The 26,356-nt window shown below is 48.4% G+C and overlaps 1 protein-coding gene across 4 annotated transcripts in view; it reads left to right on the top strand.

Annotated features, from left to right (window-relative positions):
- Positions 1-26,356, top strand: part of FGF12 (fibroblast growth factor 12) — a 183,783-nt gene that overhangs the window by 83,141 nt on the left and 74,286 nt on the right. Inside the window, exon 1 of one of the 4 annotated variants that reach the window (XM_015871730.2) lies at positions 19,592-20,502. The exons of the other annotated variants lie outside the window; for them this stretch is intronic. Within the exon in view, the coding sequence (XP_015727216.1) occupies positions 20,304-20,502 (199 nt within the window). The 5' untranslated portion in view covers positions 19,592-20,303. Of the gene's footprint in view, positions 1-19,591; positions 20,503-26,356 lie in introns of those variants that run through there. 4 annotated transcript variants of the gene reach the window in all.

The following is a 26,356-nucleotide window of genomic DNA, read 5'->3' on the forward strand; positions in this document are numbered from 1 at the left end:
ACACAACTCATCTAGCAACCTGTAGGAGTGCTCACATACAGCTGGGAGCCCTTGGGTGTATAGACAGTGAAGTTAAGCACACAGGAGGGAATGAGAGGAATAAGCCAGGCCAACCAGGCAGCCATGAGATCTCTGTCTACTGCATGTCCAGCCCAATGTTCAGGGCAGTGTGTGGAACAAAGACACCTCACCAGGTTTAGTGTGGCTTCTGTGAACACGGTGATGACATCCTGTTCCTATTATAAAGATATTTCTGTGCTGTGTCAGGAGATTGCCAGTGTGCAGGCTAGAAGCAAAGTATTTGCTGAAAAGCATAGATCTCTCTAGCCAGCTTCACTTGAGTTATTTTTAAGCTCAGGACAGGCAGTGCAATGAATCCTATCCCGTTAGGGCTGGAGGAGTGGCAGCCAGCTGGATTGACTCTCTGAAGCATGAGTCCACTCTTCCTCCTGTCCACATGCCTTATGCTGAATAAAGAAAGTCTCCAGGCTGTGACAGCAGTGCAAGGATTGCAGGAACAGCTACCACAGAAGCAGTGCTCTGTCTCTGCCAGGCTTTGTGAAATTCGGAGGCTAGTCCCTCTTTCTGCAAGCAATTACTTTGGCATCAATTGCTGATGTAGCTGAGCAAACAGGGACCCCACATGGGAAGGGCTGTAAGATCTCTGAACATGAGCCAAAACCTTTTAATCATAACAAGATAATCCACTAAGTAATTTGAGCCCAGCAGTCTGCAGGACATGGGAGATGCTCTTGCTGTGCTCCCAAGTATTCAAAAAGTTCTGTGGAGGTGGAAGCCAGTAGAAAAAGACATTCGGATGTCAGGATTTAATTTTTCCCACGAGAACATCATTTGTAAAGTAAAGAAATGGTAAAAAGCTGGGTTTGGTCTCTCTTCTAAGTTGTCAGGGAATGGTTGACATTATAGTTGGATGTGCCTACCAATAGCTGAAATACACCACCAGTTCAGCTCATAATACCCCACTACTGACCGGCCTCGTGGGGTACCTCCAGCTAAACTCACATCCCATCAGAGGCACTGGAACTACTTGTGTCTGGCACCATTGTGTTCTGCCAGTTAATGTTAACAGAATAATTCAGAGCATCTAGTTGTCCTCAGCCCAGCCCCTAACTTGCCCACCTTCTGTCATGTGTAGGGAGCATGATACGCTTTCATCTCTGACAGAAAAGAGTGGTTAAATTCATTACTGAAAAAGATTCTGAGCTCTGTGTCCTCTGTTCCTTCTGGAGTCCTATTCTGGTTTTTAATTTCTGCTTATTCTTGAAACCAGTATGAGATTCATATCCAAATCTGCCCGGTAGTTTTTCAAGAGACAATACAACTTTTTATTTTAATGTTAACCTTGAGCAGCCTTCAAAAATAGCCATGTGAACTGATAACTATCCCCAGAGGCATCCTGTACCCTCAGAATATCAGCCCGTGTTTATTTACTTGTTTTTGTCATGGAGTGAAGCAAAACAATGAACTGAAGGGAGCATTTTTCTGTAATACGTGATACCTGTTAAAGTGCTTTGCATCTTTGCCTGAATGTGTTACTTGTGCAAAATTCTGTGTTCCTTCCGCTCCTTGTGACGCTGTGAAAATCTCTGCAAAATGAGCATCGTGAACTGAGAGAAGTGAAAAGTGGGGAGCAGGGATGCGGATGGTGAGCACCCATGGGGAATCCCTGGGTGGGGTGGCAGGAGCCCATCGAGCTTTGCAGAGCATTCTATCAGCCCTTCCTCCCTCCATCAGCAGCCAAATCCCCAGTGCAGATAGCAGCCGCCCTGGCAGGGATAAATGGGCCATGCACTACTCAGTGCCTCAGTGGCACAGTGGCAGGGACGGATTAACCCTCTTCTGCAGAACCAGCACAGAGACTGCGGCTGGCCAACAGCTGAGAGCTCCCTCTGTCAGGGACAGCCTGAGTACAAGCAGGGGCCTTGGGGAGCTTCGCAGAGCTCTGCTCCTGCACAGGGCACTCAGCGCATCCAACAGCTCCAGTTGCTGTACTCTCCATTCCTCTCTCTGTTCTTGTCACAAGAAATGCCTTTTCCACAGGGAAAGGAAAATGGAAGCATTTCCATGCCTGGCTTGTGATGCGTGTGACATCTTCAGTGAAAACAAACATTTTTCCTGCAGCATTTTCAGGCTGCTGGGTCACAGGTGGAGTTAATGGGGGAGATTTCAACCCAAGGTCTCTCACTGAGGAGCCTGAGGAATGCCTTCAGAAATGCATCTCTATATCCTAACACCTGGAGCCATGTTACCATGCCCAGCAGGTTCCCAGACAGCCTTTTCATTCATTAAGGGTGATCCAGGGTAATGAGGATTAATTATTTACAGGGAGTTGTTTTTAGCTTTTTTGAGCTGTGGGACTGTGAGTTGACAGCAGAGACAGTGGGACATGAGCTCGCTTGGCACCAGACCTGTGCTGGGGCACAAACTGCAGCTCCTGGCCCCCCCTGAGCAGACTCCACTGATTGTTTGAGTAAAAGGGACTCTTAAAGGCTGTCTGGTCCAAACCCCGCGATGAACAGGAACACCTACAGCTCTATCGGGTGCTCAGAGACCCATCCAGCTTGACCTTGGGAGTCTCCAAGGATGGGATGCCACCACCTCTGTGCAATCTGTGCTAGTGCCTCTCTAACCTTACTGTAAAAAATCCTTATATATCCAATCTAAATCTCCCCTCTGTTAGTTTGAAACTATTTCTCCTCTTCCTATCACAACAGATCCAGCTAAAGTCTGTCCCTTTCTTTCTTCCAGTCTCCTTTAGACACTGAGAGGTTGCACTCAGGTCTCCCTGGAGCCTGCTCTTCTCCAGGCTGCACAGCCCCAGCCCCACAGCCTGCCCTCTTAGGTAGGCTTCTCCTATTGTAACAGCGGCTGTGCTTACTCCTGGTCTTGTTGGTGTAACAGGCATTGGCTGGGCAATTTTTGCAGCTTCTTAGCACTAGGAAAGATGGAAAAATACTATAAAATGAAATCCTTAACTACTTCCTCTGGTGTAAAAAGAGGTACAACTGTATGCTCTTCTTGGGTCATTTTATTTCAAGTAATGTTAGTGCTCCTATACTTGTGCTGTACTCGGTGCTGTGCTGCAGGTACACAGGAGACTGTTCTGGCTCTTCTGATGCCCTGTTCAAAACAAATTCTGCTGGAAAACTTGCTAAGAGGAAAGCGCAGTGTTGGCCCGCTGAGGCTTTGCAGCATCCTGCCTGCACTTGTTATTTGCTGTGATCAATGACACTGCAAAGGCCATGTCCCAGAGTAGGAAATGCCTAATTGTATAAACAGGCTATAGTGAGAAGGCAAATAGTACCCAGGAGAGAAAGCAGCGATACATTAGAAATAACAGGCTCTCTAAGTGTGATTTTACCGGGCGAGGTAACCTCACAGATTTAAATAGGGCAGAGATGTGAGGACTGCTACGTTGTCACTGTGTGATGTGTTTGCCAGTCAGACAGCAGCTAGCAGTAAAGGCACTTCTTTTTACAGTGTAAGTTCATTTACACTGTGGCTCTGCAGCACTTGCTCTGTGCTAAAGCAACACCCAACAGATTAGTGTGTGCAGAAAAGTGGCATTTGGATAAGGATACCTTTAATTGTGGATCTTTCCTGTGCATTTCTGCAGATATTGAAGGTCTCCTCAAGAGCAAATGTTGAGTATTTCCCATTTCCTTAGAAGAAACCTTGAAAAGTTGCCCCCATGACCTCTTCTCAGTTCTCACTACAATCGGGTTGTGAGACCAGGAGGTCTGTGGAAATTTCCCTTGCAGGCAGTGCAGCACAAACTGATTTTATTCCATTAAAATGGAATGCAGCGCTTAGTACTAATGCTGTGGTGGAAAGCTGTGTGTGCTGCCTTTTTTCCTACAATAATTTCCTGTTTTATAGGACAAATTACAAATGTTGGGCTTGCATGACTGGCAGAGCAAGAACTGCTCAAGGCAACGCAAACAAATAGCTATGAATAATGGAGCGAGTGGGAACCACACAGCTCACAGCCAAATGAGCAAAGGATGCAGCAAAGGCTGAGCTCGTTAGTGAATGTTTCCCTTTGGATCTGTGCACCAACACTGCCCACAGGCTGCAACATCCAGAGCTGATGTGGCAGTGCACCTGGCTGCAGGGTGTCCCCGTTGCTTGTTGGGATGCCCAGAGGATCTCACTGTGTTTTGCTGGATATTCACATAGCTGATGCTCAGGATCTAAGCCTTGCCATTGGGAAAGGATGATGATGGTAATAAGGAGTGCTAAAGGGAGAGAAACCATCTCCCTTGCTCAAAAATCACCATCAAAAATCACCAGGCTAGCCAAGATATGGCAGGATGCTGCTCTGTGCTGCTATGGGTGATTTGTTCCACCCTGCTGCTTGTGTGTTGGAAGCAGGGAGTGAAGATGACTGTAGCACACATACATTTCTTCAGTGTCTGTAAAGCAGACCACAGTGTGGGAAGTTAGGGCTGGGAGAGCAACAGAGCCAAAAAGTTTGGAGGGGGAAAAAAAAAAGACATTTTAAACTCATATTCCCAAACTGCAATAGAAAGTGATGCTTTTGTTTCATTGGAACCAGCTGACCTTTAAGGTCTCTTCCAACCTAAGCCATTTTACGATTTCGAACTGGGTGAAAGAGCAGTCGAGTGTTAGACTTGCAGAGGTCAGGTAATGGGGCCGCACTCTTGCTGGAGAGCATCTCCCCTGGCAGATGACATTGATGGGCTCAGCCGGCAGCACCGGGCGAGCGCTCGGGGGTTGAGGCCGCTGCACCGCCGGTGGCTGCTTGAGTCCGTACGAGCGGCAGGTGGCACTGCACTGCTGCTGTCTCGCTGCTGCCGCCGCACTGGCAGAAACCCCGACTCGAAGACGTGTGTGCTGGGGCACGGGAAGAAGTCCTGCCGGGGAGACGTGCTCCAGTCCTTCTATCATCCTCATGGCCCGCTGCTGAGCTCTCTTCATGTCCGTGTCTGCTGCACTGGGGAGAGCAGAAGTGGGACACTGGGAAGCACAACCTGCTAGCAATGCTTTGCTTAATGCAGCCCAGTCTGTTATTCACCTTTTGCAGCAAGAGCGCATGTCTGAGCCATGCTCAGCTCACCCAAACCCCTTTTCTGCCAAATTGCTTTCTGTCTGGGTGTCCCCCACCATACTCTGATGTATAGTGTTGATCCTGCAGCTTGAGATTCAATGATTGAAATTCATTGGTGCAGAAGAGTGTCAGTGTCAGGATGTGGAGCTGTTGGAGCAAGTCTAAAGGGACACAGAGTTGCTCAAAGGGCTGGCACACCTCTCCTATGGAGAAAGGCTGAGGCAGCTGTACTTGTTCAACTCGGAGAAAAGAGGACTGTGGGGAGACCTCATTGCAGCTCTCCAGTACTTGAGGGGAGCTTACAGGCAGGAGATGAACTGACTTTTTATACGGTCTGATAGTGATAGGAGAAGGTGGAATGGCTTTAAACTCAAAGAGGGGAGATCTAAGTTGGGTGTTAGAAAGAAAATTCTTTGCTCAGAGGATGGTGAGGCTCTGGCACTGCTGCCCAGAGAGCTGTGGGTGTCCCATCCCTTGAGGTGCCCAAAGCCAGGTTGGATGGGCCCTGAGCAGCCTGAGCTGCTGAGGGGCAACCAGCACATGGCACAGGGTGGGTTCTGGATGGGCTTTCAGGTCCCTTCCAACCCAAATCATGATACAATTCCATGAATGTCACACACAGATGTCGATATCTTCATCTGGGGAGAATTTAGCTGTGGAGGGCGGTGCACATGTGCACAGCAGAGAAGGAATGGTGCAGCTGTGTTCAGATTTGGCTTTGAGTCGGTGTTGTTGTAGTTGCTTTGTCTTTGTTTGTTGTTTGTTTGGACACCTTTTCTGCAAGGTTTGCCTTTGAGTCTGGGGGACGGAGCTGCAGCTCAACCACCGCTGGGCGGCACTGGAGCTCCGCCGTCAGCCCCGCCGGGAAGCTGCGGTTGCGGCCGCCCGTCCCCGAGCAGCGTCTGCTGCGGGGAAAACGTGGCAAGCCTCGTTCCACCAGCTTTAAGTCACAGGGCAAAGCCCTGCTAAAGAATCGCTGCGCCTTTGGAAAGCACTTGCAGGCATCCGTAGCAATCGTAGTAAGGGAGAGGGGTACTTCAAAAAGAACCTAGTTTAATTTACGACTTGTTAGTAATATAGACATCAGGGAATGTGTACCTACCTGGACCAATGTAAATGTGAGCCTTTGCCTATCAAATTTTCTTGCCCTGTTCTTTTGAAGAGGGGAAATGAGGGAAACAAAGCAAGTTCCAGGACGTTTTGCAATCCTCCTCCCCACCTCGAATACAGCAGGTGTTGAAAGTTGTCAGTTTTCACCCAAATCAACCTTTTAAGGGTTAAATAATCTTTAAAAGAAACAAGATTTGGCACATTAAAAAAGCTCAGTGAACCCAACGTTGTTTTCTATATATTTTTTTAATTCGTTGAAGGAAAATATGATGAGTCAGTATGTATTTTTCTTCTTTTTCACTCTCTGTACAGTAAATAAATAAATAAATAAATGAATTTTAAAAAGGCAAAAAAATACCTGAAATTGCTTGTGCAATCAATCTGACAACCCCTTGAGTGCAGTCACTCTTGCTGTATTGTTACAGAGTCATAGGGGTTGGAAGGGACCTCAAAATCACCTAGTTCAAACCCCTGCTAAAGCAGATTCCTACAGCAGGTCGCACAGGGCATCCAGGTGGATGTAGAGAAGGCAGCTGCATAGCCTCAGCATATCCAAGGGATGGGGATTCCCTCATACCTACAAACAGTGTCTCTCATTATCCAAAATATTTTCCTTGATGCAGCCCCAAGACCTCTGGGGTCTGTTTGGGATGAGTAGGTCCCCAGCCTTGTTTGGCACCTCAGACCTCCTCCCCTCTTCTGTGCTGCCTAGCTTCTAAGTCTCTGTGCTGCTTGGGGAGGGGACCATGGTACTAAGAACTGAAGTTCTGGTGAAGCAAGGTGGCAACCTTGTCTCTTACAGCAGTGCCATTGGAATGCTGCAGCCAGCAAGGGGCTGAGGCTGCTCTGCAGCAGCCGTGCCAGGCGCTCCCTATACAGCCATTCAGGGGTACATAAAATACAACAGCCTCACAGCTCATGGTGGAGAGGGGTCGAGCAGGGACGTAGTGATGTGCCAGCAGAAAAGTATGTTGGACCCTTCAGAAAGGGAAGACCTTTCTGACAGCTGCATTTCTGTAAGCATCAGGGAAGTGGAGGGTCCTCCATCAGCCCCTCTTTGTCTGCATTACTTGACAAGTCCCATCTCCATTGAGCACCTACAAGTGCTCTGATCCTCCAGGAAAGTTACTTTGCAAGCTTTCCTATTGTGAAGGCTCCTAAGAGAATTATTATCCCCCTCATTTATGGCTGGGAGGAATTTGAAATGTGGGTAGGAAGTACCATCTTGGTTACTGTGGGCTGCTGGCAGACCTGGGGGCAGAACCCAGCCTGCTGACTCCAAGCTGTGCTTTGGTGCTGAGGGTGGTCTGCAACACTTGTGTCCCAAATGCTCCATTGCTGTGCTGCCTGTGAATCAGGCAGAAAGACTGCTTTAATTTCAGCCTACGCCACCAGTAGTGGCGGGGGGGGGGCCGGGGGGGGGGGGGGGGGGGGGGGGGGGGGGGGGGGGGGGAAGGATGGGGAAGGAGGAGCAGATAAAAATCAGAAAATTAGAATTTATTACAATGAAAGCCAAAGTGCTAGAAGCCAGAACTGTCATTGTAATGCGAGCTCTATTTCGATAGTGTCCTATTACATTGCATTAGAGGTTGAACATGCGTAAGAATATCTTGGTTGTAATTATCTGATTTGTGATATGTAGCTAATGTGTACTTGTTGTTCTGCTGTACATTATGCAGCAGCAATTCATTTCTAAACAACATTAGCTGGCAATACAGCAGTTCAGTGCAAAAATTACAGGCATAAGCATTAAGTTTCGTATAGGCTGAGTTGCAGCTAGGAGGGGAGATAGCAGTCCTGGTGGGACTCATGCTCTGAGCATGCTGGTTATCCCCAAAGTGCCCATCAAGCAGACAGACACAGCCAGCACCCACACACAGCAGTGCCACGCCTGACATCTCCTCCATTCTGGAGTGAGCTTGTGGCAAGAGGTGTCTCTGCAAACGATCAATAGCAGAGATCGACAGGAGTAGCTTTCAAATTAGATAAGCTTCTGAGCTGATGTTTGAATGATAGTAGCAATATAAACATTTGACTGAGTACCCTCCCATCATTGCATCCCTAACAGCACTTACATAAGGCCATTTGTATTTGATGGGATCTTATTTTCTTTCGATTTCTTTAACGACACCACTAAATAAAAACACTCAATAATTGCTGGTGCTTATTTTAATCCATCAGTTAAATGAGTAAGGCCATTAGGATAGATATATTTTAAGATAGGACAATTAGCAGAGGTTAAAGGGACACTGCTCATTTAAAAATCCATTGAGCGTACACCAGTCCCCCAGTTTTTAGAGCTTTAACAAGTAACATTATAAAGACAAAAAGTATTGATGCTACAGATGAGAGAAAGGCTCTCCTGAACGATATATAGAGAGCTGTGGGTGCCCCATCCCTGGAAGTATTCACAGCTACTTTGGGTGGGCCTTGGACATCCTGAGCTGGTGCAGGCAGTCAGCCCATGGCCGCTGTTGGGACTGGATGGTCTTTAAGGTCCCTTCCAATGGAAACCGTGCTATGGTTCTATGTTATTGTAGCGTGTGTCTTGTTGTCTTTTCACAAATGTGTGCAAAACCACAGGGGAAAGGATGAGAGCAGAGATGTGCCCACTAGTCCTCTTGGAAGTGACTCGTTCCTCTGATCACTAGAAACCATGTCTAATTTCTAGTCTAAATTTATTCTTGGCCAATTTCTGCCCATTTGCTCCTGTGCCAGCATTGTCCTTCAGCTTATCTGTCCTCTGGCTGCTGTAATTTATGCCCTGTTTACATTTCTTTCTGCCTGGGCAATGAAGATCTATGAAACATGTCCATTCTGCTTTAGTTTGTAGATAGTTTCACTTTCTTAATTACTCCACTGCCAGGGTTTCAAGCAACACAAGGGAACATCTTTTGTTTTAAAAAGAAAAGCTTTCATTCAGTCTGTGTAATATTATGGACACATTTTCTGTTTGATTGAAGGTTTATGAGTACTCAAATTTATTTTTTATTTTTTATTTTTTTTCCCCCACAAAATTGAGAAACTGGGCCAAACTCAAGCTGACAGAGTCCATGCAAAATGATTTAAATAAACAGCAACATAAAGAAGACTTTATACACTACATTGGAGAGATAAAAGTGGGGATTACAGCAGTTGCTGGAGCCATCCAAGTGCAAATATTGAGGCTTGAAGTAGCCTATAGCTTTTTCTAGAATGAGTGCCTGGTGCCTTCTTTATGCTGGTTGTATTTGGAGGGGAGCACAGCAGCAGTCCCTCTGGTGTGTTGAACTGTGATGAGAGCTGTGGGTGCTGCATAGGGATGCCCTGTATGCCCCATGTCCAGCTGGGAGCATTGGTTGTGCAAGGTACTGGGGCTGCAGTTTACAAGGAGCTTCAGTAAGGTCTGGAAGCCTCCTTCATTCACACCCATTTGTATCCTAGCCCGTATTTTTTGGCTCATGACAGTTTAGATTCGCTAGTGAATAAGCAAGGACCTGAAAGTTGTTGAAGGTAATGAAGTGTCTATGAAATATGCTCCTTCACAAGGACATGTTTGTGTTGCATATGTTCCTTTTACTGCTACTGTCTTCAAGCTTCTTTACCTGCATCTTTAATGAGGAGGCTGATGCTGCCCTGGTGGCTGCAGATCTGCAGACTTAATTTCCTAAGTGCCTGAGGAAGTTGCTGTGGAGTTAAAGGTGGCTCTGTTTCTCATTTGCTTTGTTGACGGGTCAGGCTTTTCAGATGAGGGCACCTTCTTGAACCCCGCGTTTGACAGTGGATAAGGTGGGCTGGAGAGGGTATTAGAGTCACCACTTTCTAGAAGCATCTGCCATAGCAGTCTGAATATGCCAGCGAGATCCATCCCTGCTCCAGGGAACTGCAGAAAAATAATAGTGTGCATGTTTGGTATAGAAAATCAGAGACTGAGGGTACCGGGATTTCCACTTCTCTGTTGCCCTGGCCCTCTTTCAACTCTGAAGGATGCTCTTTGGGCAGAAAATCCCAGTACATCTGTAAAGCTAATGGATAACTGGTCAGCCCTGTGTGGAGTGCCAATAGGCTCTGTTGCCATATTGCCACCTGTACCCAGCACAAAGCCAGGCTCTCCTTAGTTACTGACAAAAATGTCTCTTCAGAAGCCTTCCAATAATTACTCAAGCACCCACTTAAGAGGCTTTTAATTTAGATTCCCCATCCTCCACACTCATATCCAATTGCAGGCACAGTCATTCTTGTGAAAAAGCTTTTGCCAAAAGAAATGCAAATGAATTGTCCCCTGGTTTGTTCTGCCTTGCATGAACTTCTGTGAGCCTATAGCTTCCCAAAAGATGACATTTCCAACAGGCCAGAGTGAAAACGTTCAATCATAATGAAAGATGAAAGCTCTTGTTTTGAGTTTCCCTGCATCCGACAACATTTGGCAGTGCTACAGCACCTTCAGTTGGAGTGCTGCAGGCTGCTTTGCCAGCTTGTTTCATTCCCGAAGGCTACCTTGTATCTCTGCTGACCCACTGAGTTCGTGGACTCCTATAAATGCTCTGGGGCCAGTGACAAGGCTGGGTCATGGCCACTGTGCTGGGTTGCCATAGAAGGCACATTCTCAACTTTGCAGCCTTCTTTGCAGTGATTGAAAGGGAAAATAAGAATAATATGCATTCCAAATGAGGGGCTTTACTGCAGGACTTTGAGTGAGAATAGTCCATTGCTTGTCACTCTGCACTTGGTAGAAGGTTATTGGTCTCCAGACATTTCTGCAGTTTTCCAGGGGCAGTCTCTAGACACCAGATTCAGTCAGTGGCATGTCTGTAGCAGGGTTCCAACAGGCCTTTAACTGAATACTGTGTTTTGTGTTACTCGGTGAATAAGACTAAAGAGACACTAGGTCATTCCCTGAAGTGGGAAAAGGAATGTACATATGAAGGGCAAGCAAGAATACATAGCCGAACTGAGAGGAAAGAAATCACACAGTATGGGAACTCTTTGTCTAAGATGAGCTGTAGGGACGGTATGAATGAAGGAAACAAGGGCACGAGTTTGCCAGTGTCCAAAAGCTATTCTTGGAAAGCCCCAGAAGAGTCTGACAAAGTGGTTGAAGCAGCTATTGCAACTTCTGCTTTAAGTACTCCTGGAGTTCAGCAGACAAAGCCAAAGCTGTTATTCACTTGGGGGGATAGTTACAAGTGACATAGGTTGAGAGGCTGCGACAGATGGCTGTAGAAGGAGCTGCCACACAGTTGATAATGATTCTTTTATTCCATTCAGAAACGTCTTTTAATCAAAACTATGGGAGGAGAAAGGAAACAGTTATTTCAGAAACACCCATTGCATGGGTATTTAAAGCCCTGGCTTCATGCCACTGTTCTACCTTGTACAAAAGCAGAGACTTGAAACTTAGTCTTGAAAGTGGTGCAAACACCAGCACTCCTGCAGCACTGTGCTTTCTTGCTCTTCTGGCATTTCCTAGTTATCTCTAAAAGGTCTCATTTTCATTCCTTGCGGGGAACAGACATAACTTTGAAACCTCAGAGTTTTCTGCAGAGTGGCTTTCTGTTCCTGTCCACTCTGGTGCTGCCTGATGCAAGGTGAAGCCCTGTAGACAGGTGGACAGGACTGGCTGTGATTGCACTGCCAGGTCTTCTGCTTTGCTCAGGTCAGGACAGCACAGTAAGTCCTGTGTGACAGGAATATCAATAGAGCAAGAAACTTCTAGATGAGTGAGATTTTGATGAGGTGTTAGGAAGGGCTGTTCACAGGTGAGAGTGGTGCTGGGCCACTTTCCCATGGGGACTGTGGGATTTCCACTGCTGCAGGTCCCTAGGCAGGGTCCGGACCAACCTTGTGAGGTGAAGGCACTGTTGGCACAGTGCAGAGGTGACCTCTACAGGGCTCTTTGTACCCTTTGTGCTATGATATCAGCTCATCTATTTTAGAAAGAGGTTGACTCTCAGGATAAAACAATAGAGAATCTATCACAACTCTTGCCATATCATTCTCTTGATGAATTGCCTTTGCTATTAACAATAAATGCAAGCCTTGCCTTGACTTATAGCCTCCGGATCTCATCCTGACTTTGCTGGATTGAAAAGTTCCTTCTTTTGAAAATGTTCTTACTGAGAGGTGAGAGATTTATCAGTCAGTGCCAAGTCATCTTTGTCATTCTCTTGGTGCAGAGCATCTCAAACATTTTTCTTCTGCGTCCAGACTTTAGCAACAGCAAACTATACACAATATTACCAGGCTAAGTACAACTGATCAACAAGAATGAGCTTGCCACCAGCCTTTGCATCTTTGAGGGTGTTTGCACCCCCTGGGTACAACAATAGCAGCATTTCTGTTTCTGCTCCCTGCTGGTGTTCCCCACGTAGCTCAGTCTCTCCCAGTTGCATTCCCATTCGGTCACCTCTCTCCCATGGCTTCCAGTTCCCAGCGTCGCTGCTCTCTGGAAAAGTGTGCCCAGTTTTGAAGTAATACATCCCGCACTCTTTGTTCCTGGCAGTTTGTTCTGGCTGCATTAAAATGAAACTTGTTTGCATGCACTCCATTCCCCAGTCAGTTCCGTTCCGTCCCTTCACCAAGCCCACTGCGATCATTAATTACTGCTGCATTAGTCTTTGTATCCTTGGCAAACTTAGATTTGCTTCCAGGCCAGTGATATCTTTATTGGTGTCTGGATTGCAATAACTGTTTGTGAGACTCAGGGGAGAAAAGATATGGGATTTCATTTTACTGAGGAGATGGAAGCATTGATTTATTTCTGGGGAGGAAAATAAAAGGCAACACAAATAGCACGAGGTGTGTTTTGAGGCAGGGGTATATGGGGGAAGTGATGAATGCACATCAGTCCTTTTTACACTGCACTTTAGGACAGCAGAGAATGAGAGAGACTTCAAGCCTTGTCCTAGCTGCATGATAGCTGTAATCTCTTATTTACATTTAGTGTTGAGTATGCCCTTGCAGTATGTGGGAGAAATAAGCAGGTTCGGTTTAATAAGATGCAATCTAGATGCATGTAACTTCATCCTGAGGGCAGGATTAATGTCCCGGTACTCCTGCTCTGCAGAGCTCCATGGCAGTGGGAGGACCAGGTTTTGTCAGAGTCACTGTGTTTCTGCCAGCTCTCTGAGCTGCAGTTGCAGCTGAGCAACAGCACCCATAGGAGCCTTGCTCTTCTGACCCCATAGAGTTTGAGGTACAGCCTGAGGCTGTGAGTGCTGGGCTGCCATGGGTTTGGAGGCTGTGTGAAGTGCCAAGCCAAGTTTGGGGTCAGGGAACTTTCCAAGGCTTATAGATCTGGCAGGAACCATTCTGTGCAGACAGATTTATGGGCCTAGGGGGAGTTTGTTATTTCTTCTTGACAGCTTTGTTCCTTGCCTCCCCTTCTTGGCCCATGGCAGTGCCATCTATGTGCATTAACAAGGATGGGGTCACCAAGCCTTGACTTGCTGGGGCACAGACGCTCCCACAGCCCTGCTGCAGGGATGCAACAGGGCGTTTATTCTCCCTCCCTTCTTATCATACTCCATCACATAATCGGGCTGTTTTGCCTCAGCCAGGATAAAATCAGGGATGATCTGTCTGACTTTCAGCAAAGTCAGCTTGAAACTTTAAATTGAAAGGCTTTTCCTGACACACTTGAAAATGCCTTTGGTTGGAATCAGTGTTTGGCTGCATGTTGACAGTGTGAGGAAGTTTTTGTGTGAGCAGCTTTCCATCCTCATGGGGAGGGGGAAAAGCACAGGCAGCACTCAGACCTCCTGAAGCCTGGGGTGGGTTGGTTTGGGGCTGAAACTGCACTGAAGGTCCACAGTCCCACTCCACCCAGACCACATCACCTTCTGAAATAGGGCTCTTCTCACATTCCTGAAAGTGTTGGCTGAAGTGGGCTGTCTTTGTGTAGGATTCAGAGAGACAACTGTCCAACAGAGGGAAGGTTGCAAGGTTTTTCTTGTTCCTAGAAGCACCACGGCCCTGAGGGTGAGGCTGGGGTTGCTCTCTGTTGTCTCCTTCACGTGTTTAAGCAGATGGAGGGAGTTTCTGGATGGTGATGGGAATTCACTGAGGAAGAGGAGGCAGGGGAGGAAGGACAGAAGGCAGTTGCCTGTCCTGTCTTTCAAATTGAGGAGCTGTGGGACAGACAAGGAGATATGTGTCTCCTTCCCACATGCTCATGTATGTGCTCCTGTGTTCCTTGCATCAACCGAGGAGCCTCTTGGCTCTGCCCTGCACAAGGTTATCTGAGTGTGAAGTCCCTCTCCTTCCATTGCTCTCTGCTTATAGGTCTTTTGGTGATTCTGCATGGGGGATGTCACAGGGCAGCTGTTTGCCAGACCTTTTCCCGGGCTCCCGCCATGAAGAAAGCCATGACTTAAGCACAGGACTGCAAGGACAGCAGTTTTTCATGCCTTGATCCCTCTGGGGAAGGCAGGGACAGAGCTCTTGATGGATGGGGCTGCTGAGGTGATAACAGAGGCCTTGGGTGGAGCTGATGCTAAGCAAGGCCCTCCAATGTGGGACAACACCAAGCAGTCTGTGGAGAGCTTTCTCTTTGTACCCAGGAATACCTACTATTTCTCCAAATCCCTTTTAGTCCCTGTTAGGTGGAGCCCACCTTAGTAACAGGGTGTGTGCAGCAGGAGCACTTCCAGATGATCTCATTCCCTTTGAGATCCCGCTTTGAGCAGAACCTTCCAGAACCCAGCAGACAAAAGTATTCGTCTTCTTGAAGGAAACCGCATCAAGAACATTTGTTCCTAAACAGCCATGGATGCCTGTGGTAGAGTCAGGTTTTCCTGTGCTCCCTTCATCCACCTGGTGCAGGCAACAGGTCACCAAGGAGGGATAAAGCCTTTGTCAAGCAGAATTCTTCTCTTTAAAAGCAAAAAACATAAACATTTAAAAGCAGAGCAGAATGGTTTCTTTCCCCAGACTCCAGTTGGGCTTGTTGTTTTTCAGCAGTGGTTTCACTCTGCACTCTGTGTGGCTGCTGCCCTGCTGCTGGCTTTAAGCTACAGGCAGCAAACCCGACCTCTCCCCAGCTAGAGTTGTTTCTAAAGGCACCGCACAGCTTAATGATACTCTCGTGATGAGTTGCAAATTTTGTTTTAATTGAATCTCTGAAGCCAAAAAGGGGGTGAGGGGCCCATTAAATAAATTATTTTCATATAGCAGTCAGATTATGCTCGCTCTTCTGTGTTTATTAAAAGGCCTCGTCAGCTCAGAGCTCAGCTGTGCGAGAAAAGCCCAGAAAGCCAGCCAGTTTTCCTGCTCTGCTGCTGTTTTAGGGCCAGATCTCTCTCCCAGAACAGCAGCTTTTTAAGGGGCCATATGAATTCTTATTAGGCATCCAAACGCAGATATAAAACCATGCATTGTAAACAGAATTACCCTGAATATAAAACAACCAAAATAGTGTAAGGCCTTTTCTTTTCCTTATCAGGTTACCCAGGCATATTTTTTAAAAAGTCCACCCACGCAGAGAGAACGGGGAATGCCAAAAGCTGCTTGAATTTTAATGATGTCAGACATGCAGCGAGGGGCTACCTTGTAAAGAACAGAGTTAATAAAACATGGATATGGGCTTAATTCCGCTTAATAAGCAGACCTGGCAATGCACGTATCCTAGATGTAATTTACACAGGGTGGGAATTTGGTACAGTTCTTACAAGGTGGCTGCATACAGACTTCCAAACTCAGCGGTGCCTTCCTATTGGAAGAGATTTGTTGCTATGCTGCTATGAGATGTGAATTAGGCCATTCATAATTATCAGCAAGAGACGGATGTCTTTCTTTTCCCATTCAGCTACAGGAATACACTTTTACATTTTAAAGTGCTATTAAATTTAAACCTCCCTTAACTTTCTGCATGCATTTTTAGTAGCGATGCACATAAAAGAGCAAACACAAAAAGCATACATTTCTATCTGTGGTTAGCTGTCTGTGCACGGAATTAGTAGAGGAGAGATACACCTAATGACAGAATCTACAGAATATAGCCGAGGGCTTTTGAAGGCTTTATGAAAAATAAACAGGATATTTTGTTAGCAGCCCTGCGGGAATTATTGCACTTTGCTAAGGAAGGATGCCAATAACCTCCGTTTTGACCTAGATAGATCATTCTGTTTGGGAAGGTAAGGGAATGCAATTCTAGATCTCTTCTCTATTCAAGCCAGCAAAGCCCTGAAATCCATCCAGGCCTTGGTTTTTAAACCTCAGTACTGAGGACAGAAGAATGTATTTATCAAGTGAACAAAGCCTCAGAGGTGACAGCATGTTGAAATGTTTATGTTGGCCTCCTTCCACAGCACACACCCAGCTTGTGGGCTCCTTTCTGCCCAGGGTGAAGTCTGAGGGGCGTATAACAGGCCTTGCAATCAGGCTTGGAGAACCCGCTGCTTGCTCATATGTGCAGGATGGGCCTTTCCAACATCTGCAAGAGCAGCACCGGGATCTCTCCAATGTGCTCACAGCACAGTTTGCTTGTTTGTTTTGTGAATGAGTGCAGCTCACTCCTTCCCTCTTCATAGCACAGAGTGTGCAGCTCTCCGGGCTGGAGGCAAGGAAGGAGCGCCAGGGAGAAGAGGGAGGGAGAAAAACTGCCTTAATCGTTATAGGTTATAGGGATGTTAATACTGTATTAATACTATTATAGAGAGAGTGCAAAAAAGTATATGTATATGTATGTGGACAGAGATGTAAGGAATTGTGTGCCTTAAGGAAAAACACCACACTGGGCTGGTTTGGTCAAACAGTGGAGCTTACTTTGGTGGCAATATGGAGTGCAGAGCCTGCCTGCAGTGGGAGCACTCTGTGCACTGCTGAGTGCTGTGCTGCCCTCAGAGGGGCAGCTGGGACAGATGGACAGGGAGATGGCTTCAGCTCAGTTTCCCCTGATGGAAGCTGGAGGGGAAAACAACTGCTGGCAGAGTGTAGAGCACGTGTAGGCCTTTCTGCTTTGCTTGGCAGCCCACCTAAGATGACACATTTCCCCTGCAAGAATGACAGTGCAGGAGTGAGATGAGATTCAGTTCCCTGGCTCCAATTCTGGCCTCACTTGGTGCTGTTAAAAGCATGGGCTGCTCAGAACCGCTGCAAGCTGAGGTGTGATCCAGAGTGGTGCAGAGCAGGTGTGCATGCCAGTAATGTCACTAGGAGTTCATGGCACAGTGCCTGCATTGAGAACCAAACCATGGACTACTTGGCCATCTATAAATAAAGACCTGTGTGCTAGCAAACGCAATATTATATTCAGCTTCAGAAGCTCTGCTTTAATTTAATTCCATTACTGCAGAGGCTGAGAGACCAGGGAGAAGCATTTCTTCTTGGAGTTGCAGCAGCTCTCTTCTCAGATCTACAAATCACCAACAAACCCTGTGAGCAGCTTTATCACCCATTAGGATCATTTTTAAGTGCAGAGCCACTGCTTTGGGTTTGCGGCTACACAAGAAAATAAATGACAAAATAAGTGAAACTTATTTAAAATGGGGGGATAAAACAGAATTCTTTGACCAGACTCCAGTCAGAAAGTAGCTTTATGAAGAGCTGGAAAACCTCTTTCTTTGGGAGATATCAGATTTGCTCACATCCTTTGAAGATGGAGCTTTGGATAATTCACTGGCAATTCAGACAGTGATTCCCTGATTGCAAACAGCTTTCTTAAGGCCATGCCTGTACCTTGTACTGCAACATTCTTTGATGTCAAGTGAAATAATCCAGCAGAGAGAATTAAAATATGAAGCATTTTAGTTACAGGAAAGGAAAGAAAAATCTTTATTGATTGAGACAGTGAAATCTGCTTTAAAAAAAATAAATTGGCAGCTGTTAAAAAGAAATCCACAGCCTGGCATTTAGATCTCCTGAATGGCTGTGAATATCTTCCTCCCCCATTCTCTCCTGGAGAACCTGATTCCACCTCGTTGGCATCCACAGGATTATGAGTGAAAATCAGGAAGTAATGCTGGAGTTCAGCTCATCCTTGTAGTCACTGTGGGTGGATATTTCAGTTACCTTTCCCAATGCATTACAATAGTTAAGATCTAAAGTTCTTGCTGCAAAGTGGTGACACCACTTATTTTGCTGAAGTTGGTGATTCCCAGTTCCCCAGTTGGTTTAAAGGGCTCTTTTCATCCTGGCACCTTTGGGACTGGATTTAGTCTCACCTCGCCACTGTTACTTGTCCCATGATACTTGGAGCAGCTGAGATCTCCCGACCCTATGCTACCTCAGGTACCCTATTGCTCATCGCTTTCTGTATGCAGACATAGTAGCTCTTACTTGAACCTGAAAGCTGGCGAGCCGCCATTCTTAACGGCAGCAGCAACAGTCCATATGACCAGAGGCGTATTTCTACATCTTAAATTTAGTTCACTTTTGTGTGTGGAGATACGAAGGAGTCAATCCAGCTCAGGCGTGTTGCCCCGATCGGAGCATGTGCTGATAAGCCTGTGCTGTGACCTGGGATCAGCACTACAGCCTTCCAGACGAGGCAGCAGCCCCTCCAGCAGCGCAGCCCTGTCTCTGTCTAGTGAATAGGGGAAAGCAGTGGGGACGCCCAGCGGACAACTGAGCCCGGCGGCCGCGGAGGTGTCGGAGTCGGCTGCGCGCGTCTCCGGTGGCTCCTCAGGGGGGGGCGGGTCGGGGCCGGCCGGTGCTGCGGGCCCAGGGATGCCCGTTTCCCGATGGGGGCGGCCCGGGGAGTCTCCCGAGAGCTGCCCGGGCGAAGGGGCAGAGCCGCCGCGGAGCTGCAGTTGCCTCTCTCTGCCTGCGCGATTTTTTCTCATCCGAACCTCGATCACGTAGGATTGCGTAGAGAAGGGCGAGCGGGGAGCAGCTGCAATCCTCCCCGAGCCCGTAGCTCAGCTCCCGGCCGGCACCGACCGCCGCGGGGTTGCGGAGCTCCCCGTCGCTTTGGCAGCAGCCCCGCGCTGCGTGGGAGTCCGGGGGGGCGGCTTCCCCGGCCGCTCCCTCCCCTCTCCCCCCCCTTCGTTACAGCCGGGCTGAGCCGGAGGATGCGGGCGGGCGGCGGGTGCGGCGCGGCTCCTCCACGCCCCGTCGGGCGGCAACGCGAAGAGTCCTGAACCCCGCACGGAGCAACAGCAGCGGCAGCCGCACCCCCCACACCGCCCTCCTCCTCCTCCTCCCCCTCCCCTCCTCGCATCGCTCCTCCTGCTGCCGTCCCCGCCGCTGCAACCGGGCCCGGGGCTGCCCCGGTGCTGAGCGCCCGCGGCTCCCGCAGGGCCGGGCCGGACGATGCGGGCTGCTGCCGTCGGGGAGAGACGCGGCCGGGGCAGAAGCGGCGAGCGGGGCTGGAGAAGCTGCACCAGCCATGGCGTTGTGAGCCCGGGGCGCCGAGCTGCGGCGATGTGAGCCCGCACCCCCAGTCGGAGCTCTTCTTTTTTTTTTTTTTTTTTTTTTTTTTTTTTTTAATTTATTTTAATTTTATTGCGTTGTCTCTTTTTGCCTTGTTCGCCAGCCTGGTGCTTTTTCTCGTGGCCGCTTTGCCTTCCCCTCCCGCCCTTCTCCGCGAGAGGAGTGGGGAGGGGGGGAAAAGAGGAAGAGGAGGAGTGCAAACAGAAATGCAGCGCGGCTCGCCCTGAGCCCGGCCGAGGGAGCGGAGCGGAGCCGCGGGACGCGTCCATGTGCGCGCAGTGCCGCGCCGCGCTTGGGAGCCACCGCGCTGGGGCCGGGGCCGGCTGCGGGCCGGGGGGGCTCTGACTCATCTCACGGCCCCTCGCCCCAGCGGTGCGGAGCGGAGCCGCACCACAGGGACCCGCGGATCCTCCGCGCACCCTCCTCTGGACACAGCAGGCGCCGGCGGACCGTTGCGAGCGGGGCGACCGCCTCCCGGATTTACAAGGCTCGGGGGCACCGCCGGCCCGGCCGGGATTTGCGCTCTCCGGGGACGGACCCATGGGCGGCGGGGTCCGGCGGCCAGCCATGGTTGTTAGCCGGGGCGCCCCGCTCCGCCTGGCCGGCTGAGCCCTCCCCGCTGCCGGGACTCGGGGCCGCAGCGCGCTAAGCGGGGCGTCCCCGTCCCCCCGGGGCGCGGCGGCGGCTCGGCCCCAGCGCGCTCCCCCGGACCGGAGCGGCGAGGCGAGGCGCGGGGGGCCCATGAGCGGCGATGGCAGCGGCTATCGCCAGCTCGTTGATCCGGCAGAAGCGGCAGGCGAGGGAGTCCAACAGCGACCGGGTGTCCGCCTCCAAACGCCGCTCCAGCCCCAGCAAGGACGGGCGCTCCCTCTGCGAGAGGCACGTCCTGGGGGTCTTCAGCAAAGTGCGCTTCTGCAGCGGCAGGAAAAGGCCGGTGAGGAGGAGACCGGGTGAGTACCGCTGGCCGGGGCCGTGGGGGCCGGCTCCGCGGCGCGGGGCAGCCCTGGTGTGTTCCCCGGGTGTCTCCAGCAGTCGGAGGAAGGGCTCGCTCCGCGCTCAACTTCGCCCGGGCGCTGCGGTTCCCCCCGAAGTGCGGGGTCGCTGGGCGCAGCCCTCCGCCGCAGCCCGAAGGAGGAAGCCAGCAGCTTAACCCACGGTCGTATTTTCCCACCTCCCTCTAGGTTCGCTTTTCAAATAACGTGCTCTTATTTTCTGCATAGTGACAAGGGGATCGATAAGCCGAGGATCAATTAGAATCGTGGCCATTTGATATCTCGATCCCTCAAGTGCTGCTTCTTGAGCTGAGTTGCATAGGGAATTTCCTTAGCTCTGAAAACCTTCCAGATGGCAGCTGCATAACTGTTAGACCTAATATTGAGCTTGCAAGAGTTTTGTAATGCATTTTTGGGGCAGCCTTCTGTTCCTCTCTTTATTCTTTTGTACGTGTGTATGTGGGCTTACTCTCTGTTCCTTGTGGAAAACTTCCGCCCTGATGTACGTGTTGCTCACATTCCCATGAAGTCCCACCACCCACACGTTCAGTTCTGAGCAGTGCGTTGTGCTTCCAGGTGTCCTTGGTCGGCGTGAGAACTCAGCACCTGGCAGGAGGAGGCCCTTCCTGAGTTCTCAATGGAATTACTATTTACTTCTTTTTTCTTTCATTGCTAGAAGCCACCACTAAGACAGAAACTAAAAATAAAACACAGGTTGCTTTGAGAAGCTGCTGTGAGCAGGTCCTTTCCTCAGGTGTTTGTTAGTATCATGGTTAAGTGTGATACACATCTACTCATCTCTTAGGGATGTGCTGTCAACCTGTGTAGTCTTCTCGTATGTCCCATATATGTGCACCCTGCAGTGAGGTGTCAGCCAGCTGGTGGCTGCTCCTGGGGCTGTAGGCTGAGATGTGTGACCTGCACTCAAGGGAGAAACAAAAACAGGGGAAACCTCTCAGGTAAAAGGCCATTCATGGTTGTGATGGTTCCCCATCGAAGGGGAAGGAAGACTGGGTTGTTGTCAGAGTCCCCCATACGCAGCCTGTGAGGCAGGGGTTGTATTCATCTTGTAAAATGCTTCAGCATTCACAGAGTCTGCAAACCAGACTCATTAATGGTGTGTTCTAAAGCAAGTGCCAAGAGAAGATCCAAAATATTTGAAATACAGCGTGACTTGACATATTCAAAGGGAAAAATAACGCTGCTTTTCTCTTAATTTGTTCATCTTACGGTGAGTGGTAGCTTGTGGGCCATCCTATATCTTAATTACCTTCTGAATCCAGACCAAAAAGTGGCTCTTTACCCAAAAGTGTTGCCATTTTGTCTGAGGAATCCCTTTTTGTGGGATCAGGAGTGGGACTTAGGACTCTCATTGATAGAACCTCTTCTCATTCCTCTTTCCTCCCCGTCTGCTGTTGAGTGACATCCCTCAAGCCAAGGAGTCAAAGGGTGGGAACCATAAAACACAGGAGCCATCGCGACTGGAAAAGACCACAAAGATCATCACATCTGATGGTCAGCCCTCAACCCAAATCTAGATCTGTTTTCTAGATTTCCAGATGCTTTGTTGCGTTAATATTTGAGTGACTTTTACAGTGGGATGCCGCGGTCAGTCTTCTTACTGGTCCCATCTCAGTGCTCCCAGCTGCACAGGTGTAATTCTGCTTCCTTTGGATTCACTAAGTGCCCATGAAAAATCATTGAATTCTAAGAATTCCCTCCATTCGCATGGACTTCCTTGCTAAGGGAGGTGTTCGATAAGTTACACACCAGAGTGATTTAAGGAAGACTTTTTATTGACTGAGAGGGGGGATCAATGCTAGTCAGTGCTGTAAAAATAAAACTGTTCAGTCTTCAGAGCTGACAGTCAATCACTTGTAACCAGCACTGTATTCCATTTATAAAATTAAGCAAGTAGAGAAATTAATTTGCTTAAAAAAAATGCCTACAGCCCAGTTCCCTTTTGTCAGTCTTTAAATGAGAGATTGTTTTGGTGGTGTGTCCCACTCTTGTGCTCAGGTGTACTGCTCAGAGGGCTGCACACCGCTGGGTTTGCTGCTGTTCTCATTGTTGGTGCAGGGGTTGTGCTGTGCCCGCATTACTTATTCATTGCAGAGTCACTCCTGTGCATAGAAAATGACATGCAAATGAATTGAAACTAGTTTAAAGAAATGTGCATACATTGTGCAGTGACCCACAACCCCAGTGATTATGTGCGCTTAATGATAGGCAGCTTAGCATGGTGAGAGGAACGTGAGAAACACCCGTGTTCAAAAGAGGCAGATCCCATTTGGAAGTGGCACGCTGCTGGGGGAACTGTTGTTACCTTCCTAAACATGACCTTGTTTTACAGCTGTAGGGAGTAGCTGTTAAAATACTTCACTCTGACAGAGCGAACATCACTTCTACAGTACCTGGCGAGCTCTGCCAAATGGAGAGAGTTCACCCTGTTGTGCAGACAGTGAAACTGAGGCACTGCCCGACACAGAGCCCCAGTTCCTCCTGTCCACCCCAGCACACTCCCCATGTTCTTTGCCTTTGTAAAGGAATGGTGTGAGCTTACGTCAATTAAGTGTTTATAATAAGCAACTCAGTGCTGCAACTAAAATATCCAGGAATGGTGCGCGTGAGCAGAGCTGCGTTTGGCACTGGTTGACACCGCGTGCTCCACTTCTCAGTTCTCTTGTTGTCGTAGGGAAGGGAGAGCTCACAGCTGGGAGAAGTTGGGGCTGGCTTGGCAATGGGTGTGGGCAGCTTTTTGGAAGCAGGTCCATGCAGGGACATCTTGTATAATCAGAGGTCTGGGTGCCTGGGGAGAACAGGCTGTGGTGATGTCTTAGCGGTCAGTGGCAGTAGACACCGTGCTGTAAAGCCAGCACTCGTTTCATCCACCTCGTGATGGGCAAGGGCAGCTCGCCCAGCGTGGTCTCCTTCTCTCTTTCTTATGTTCTTTTTTGTTATCTTTTCTACACACTTGGCTCTGTGGTACGACTTGTCAGTTTGAGGCAGGCCAACTAAGGACGCTGATGTGATGGACGGAGCTGCAGATTTGGGCACATGGGCTGAATCTCATTCTTGTGAATTAGTACAGGCTGTCGGCAGCAGTTGTGCAGGTGCCAAGCAAAACGTGTGTACGCTGAAGAGCACCTGCAGAGTTATATGTATAAAGTACAGCTAGAAAAGGTTAAAATATGTATTTGGTTCTGACCATAGGAACTTGCTGGAGGATTGCAAAGAAACTGACATGTGACATGGCTTTTTGGTGCTGCTTCAGGAGATGTAGCCTTTAATTAAGGCTTGATTTAAAACAATAGATCCAAGAGTTGAATGCAGAAGACTGGGTATAGCTACTCTCTCCTGGCTTCCTTGCCAAAAAATGGTGGAACCAAGTGGATTCATCCCCTCTGTGGCTGAACTGAAGCCTCCAGGCATGCTCAGCAGTTTTGTAGTGCTAGCGCTGGGTTGGTGGGTGCAGGTTGTTGTGCACCCTGTTGCTTCATCACTTATTTTCACAATTCAAAGCTCACTTGGGCTCTGCAGCACCAGCCATTGCAGAGCATCATCTCCATCTTTTTGGGCTTTGTTTCTGCAAAAGGGCTTCCGACTCAGAATGCAGAGCTCAGGGTCACAAACAGTATTTGTTTCTTCCCTCAAGAACAAAAAACCAGCTCTGTGTTTTTTCCCCCCTTTTCCCCCCTCCCCTGTCTGATATGTATTCTGTTTCCCTGGGGAAAGGATGCTTTTCCTTAAGGAGATCTAAAGGCGTCTTTCAAAGTGAAGGAAATGGCTCATGTGTAGAGAAAAGCAACCCAGTAACTTAAAGCATCTTTTCCCTTTGCAGTATTTCTCATCTTGAATAACAGATGAAGATTTAGGACTTAAAATATATATAAATATATGTAGATAACTTTGCAGCAGTATGAGTGAAACATAAGAGCAGCTTCAGCTGAAGGACACAGAAGGACCTTGTTCATTCAAAGATTCATTTAAACATTTGAGAAGTCTGCCTATTCTGTAAGCTGTCAAATTCCCCGAGTCCATTGGATCACTGAATCATAGAATGCCTTGGGTTGGAACAGACCTGAAGGATCACCAAGTTCCAGCTCCCTGGTGCATGCAGAGTTGCCAGCTGCTAGATCAAGCACCAGCTCAGACTGCCCAGTGCTCCACCCAGCCTGGCCTTGAGTACCTCCAGGGATGGAGCAGCCACAGCTTCCCCAGGCATCAGTGCCAGCACCTCATTGCCCTCTCTGTGAAAAACTTAGCCAACATCTAATTTATATGTCCCCTCCTTTAGCTTAAAAACATTCCCCCTTGTCCAATCACTATCAACCCCTGTAAAAAGTTGATTTCCCTCCCTTAAATGTTGGAGCTGAATCCTTTCTGATTTCACATGGAGAGAAAGTGATGATTGAAGCTCCTGAAAGAAGCACTTTTTTAGTTCTCCGTTCATGTTCTCGTAGTTCTTGCTCACTTTTATGGTTATTGCTCTCAGTGGAGCTGAGGTACCTGACCAACCTGTGGAATTTGGCCACTGCAATGTCCCGGAGCTCAGGGTGCATCTTAATGTTTCTCCTCACAGTTTGTGTGTGTGTGTCTGTGTACATCCAGCTGGGGGGGCCCATCGCACTGCTATTCTGTAGGTCTTGGTGCTGTCACACACCAGCTTGTGCTAGGATAAGGTGTGCTTGGAGGCAGTGACATTGCCTGGATGAAAAAAGCCCTTCAAGTGTTGGATGAAGGCACACGTGCCAAGTGTCTGGTGCTAATGAGTGCATCAATAATCAGGGTTATTGATTATAATCCTGTAGGGAAAGGTTCCCTTCTGCTCAAGATAGCCCAGCAAATAGGTTTTTATCTATCAAATTGAGCCCTCGGGGTGGTATTACACACATAAGTGACTTCCAGATGCGGGGACTTGGAAGCACTGCAGGCTACTGGGTTGCTCCAGAGCATGGAAAACTCAGCTGCAACCCACTACGCAGCACAGGCTTCAGGTGAGCACATCAGTCAGCATGCACACAGTGCTGCTGCTGGGCCAGGTGTAGTCCATGCCAAGAAAATCCATAGAAATCATCCAGGCAACCAGGGGGTTGGGTGTCTGTTCTCTCCATTGCCTCAGTGGGAGCTGTGCTTGTGGGAGCAGTGAACGCGGTTCACTAGCACAGTTACAAGCAGTGCAAATGAGTGATTCCTCCATCAACAGCCAAATGGAAGTCAGGAGAAAAGAGGTCCATGAGGGATTATTTTTCCTCCCCATAGAATAAAAATCTATATAAATCAGTTTAGCATTGACTTATCTGTTGGTTGTTTTAGTGTTGTGGTTTTGTTGTTTGTTTGTTTGTTTGTTTGTTTTTTGTTTTTTTTCCTGAGGAAACTAGTTCAGTTTCACATGTATATTCTTTTAATTTCGAGATATACTTCTAAAAAAAATGTTATGAAATAATAAAAAAAGAAAGCTCATATTCCAAAAATACCAAAACGAAGTCAAGATTTTCTTCTTCCTTTCTTCTTTCTTTGTTTCCTGTCGTCCTTCCTTCCTTGCTTTGCTGAATTCAGCATGAAGTTAGAATAATTTCAGCAGAGCAGATACTGCATATTTTATCATATAAGAGGTCTATTACAAGAAAACTCCACAGCCCAAGTTGGGCAGTGAGGAGAGCAGAGCCATCACGGGGGCTGGATGGGTAGGAAGGATCTCCCTGCTGCAAGACACAAATGTGATGTATCTCACTGTGTTGAGGAACAATTGTTAACTCACTCGGGTGTATCTGCTTTCCTCCTTTCCCCTCCCAAACAGTGCACACCAGGA

Source organism: Coturnix japonica, chromosome 9 (assembly GCF_001577835.2).
Source record: "Coturnix japonica isolate 7356 chromosome 9, Coturnix japonica 2.1, whole genome shotgun sequence".
Lineage (NCBI taxonomy): Eukaryota > Metazoa > Chordata > Aves > Galliformes > Phasianidae > Coturnix > Coturnix japonica.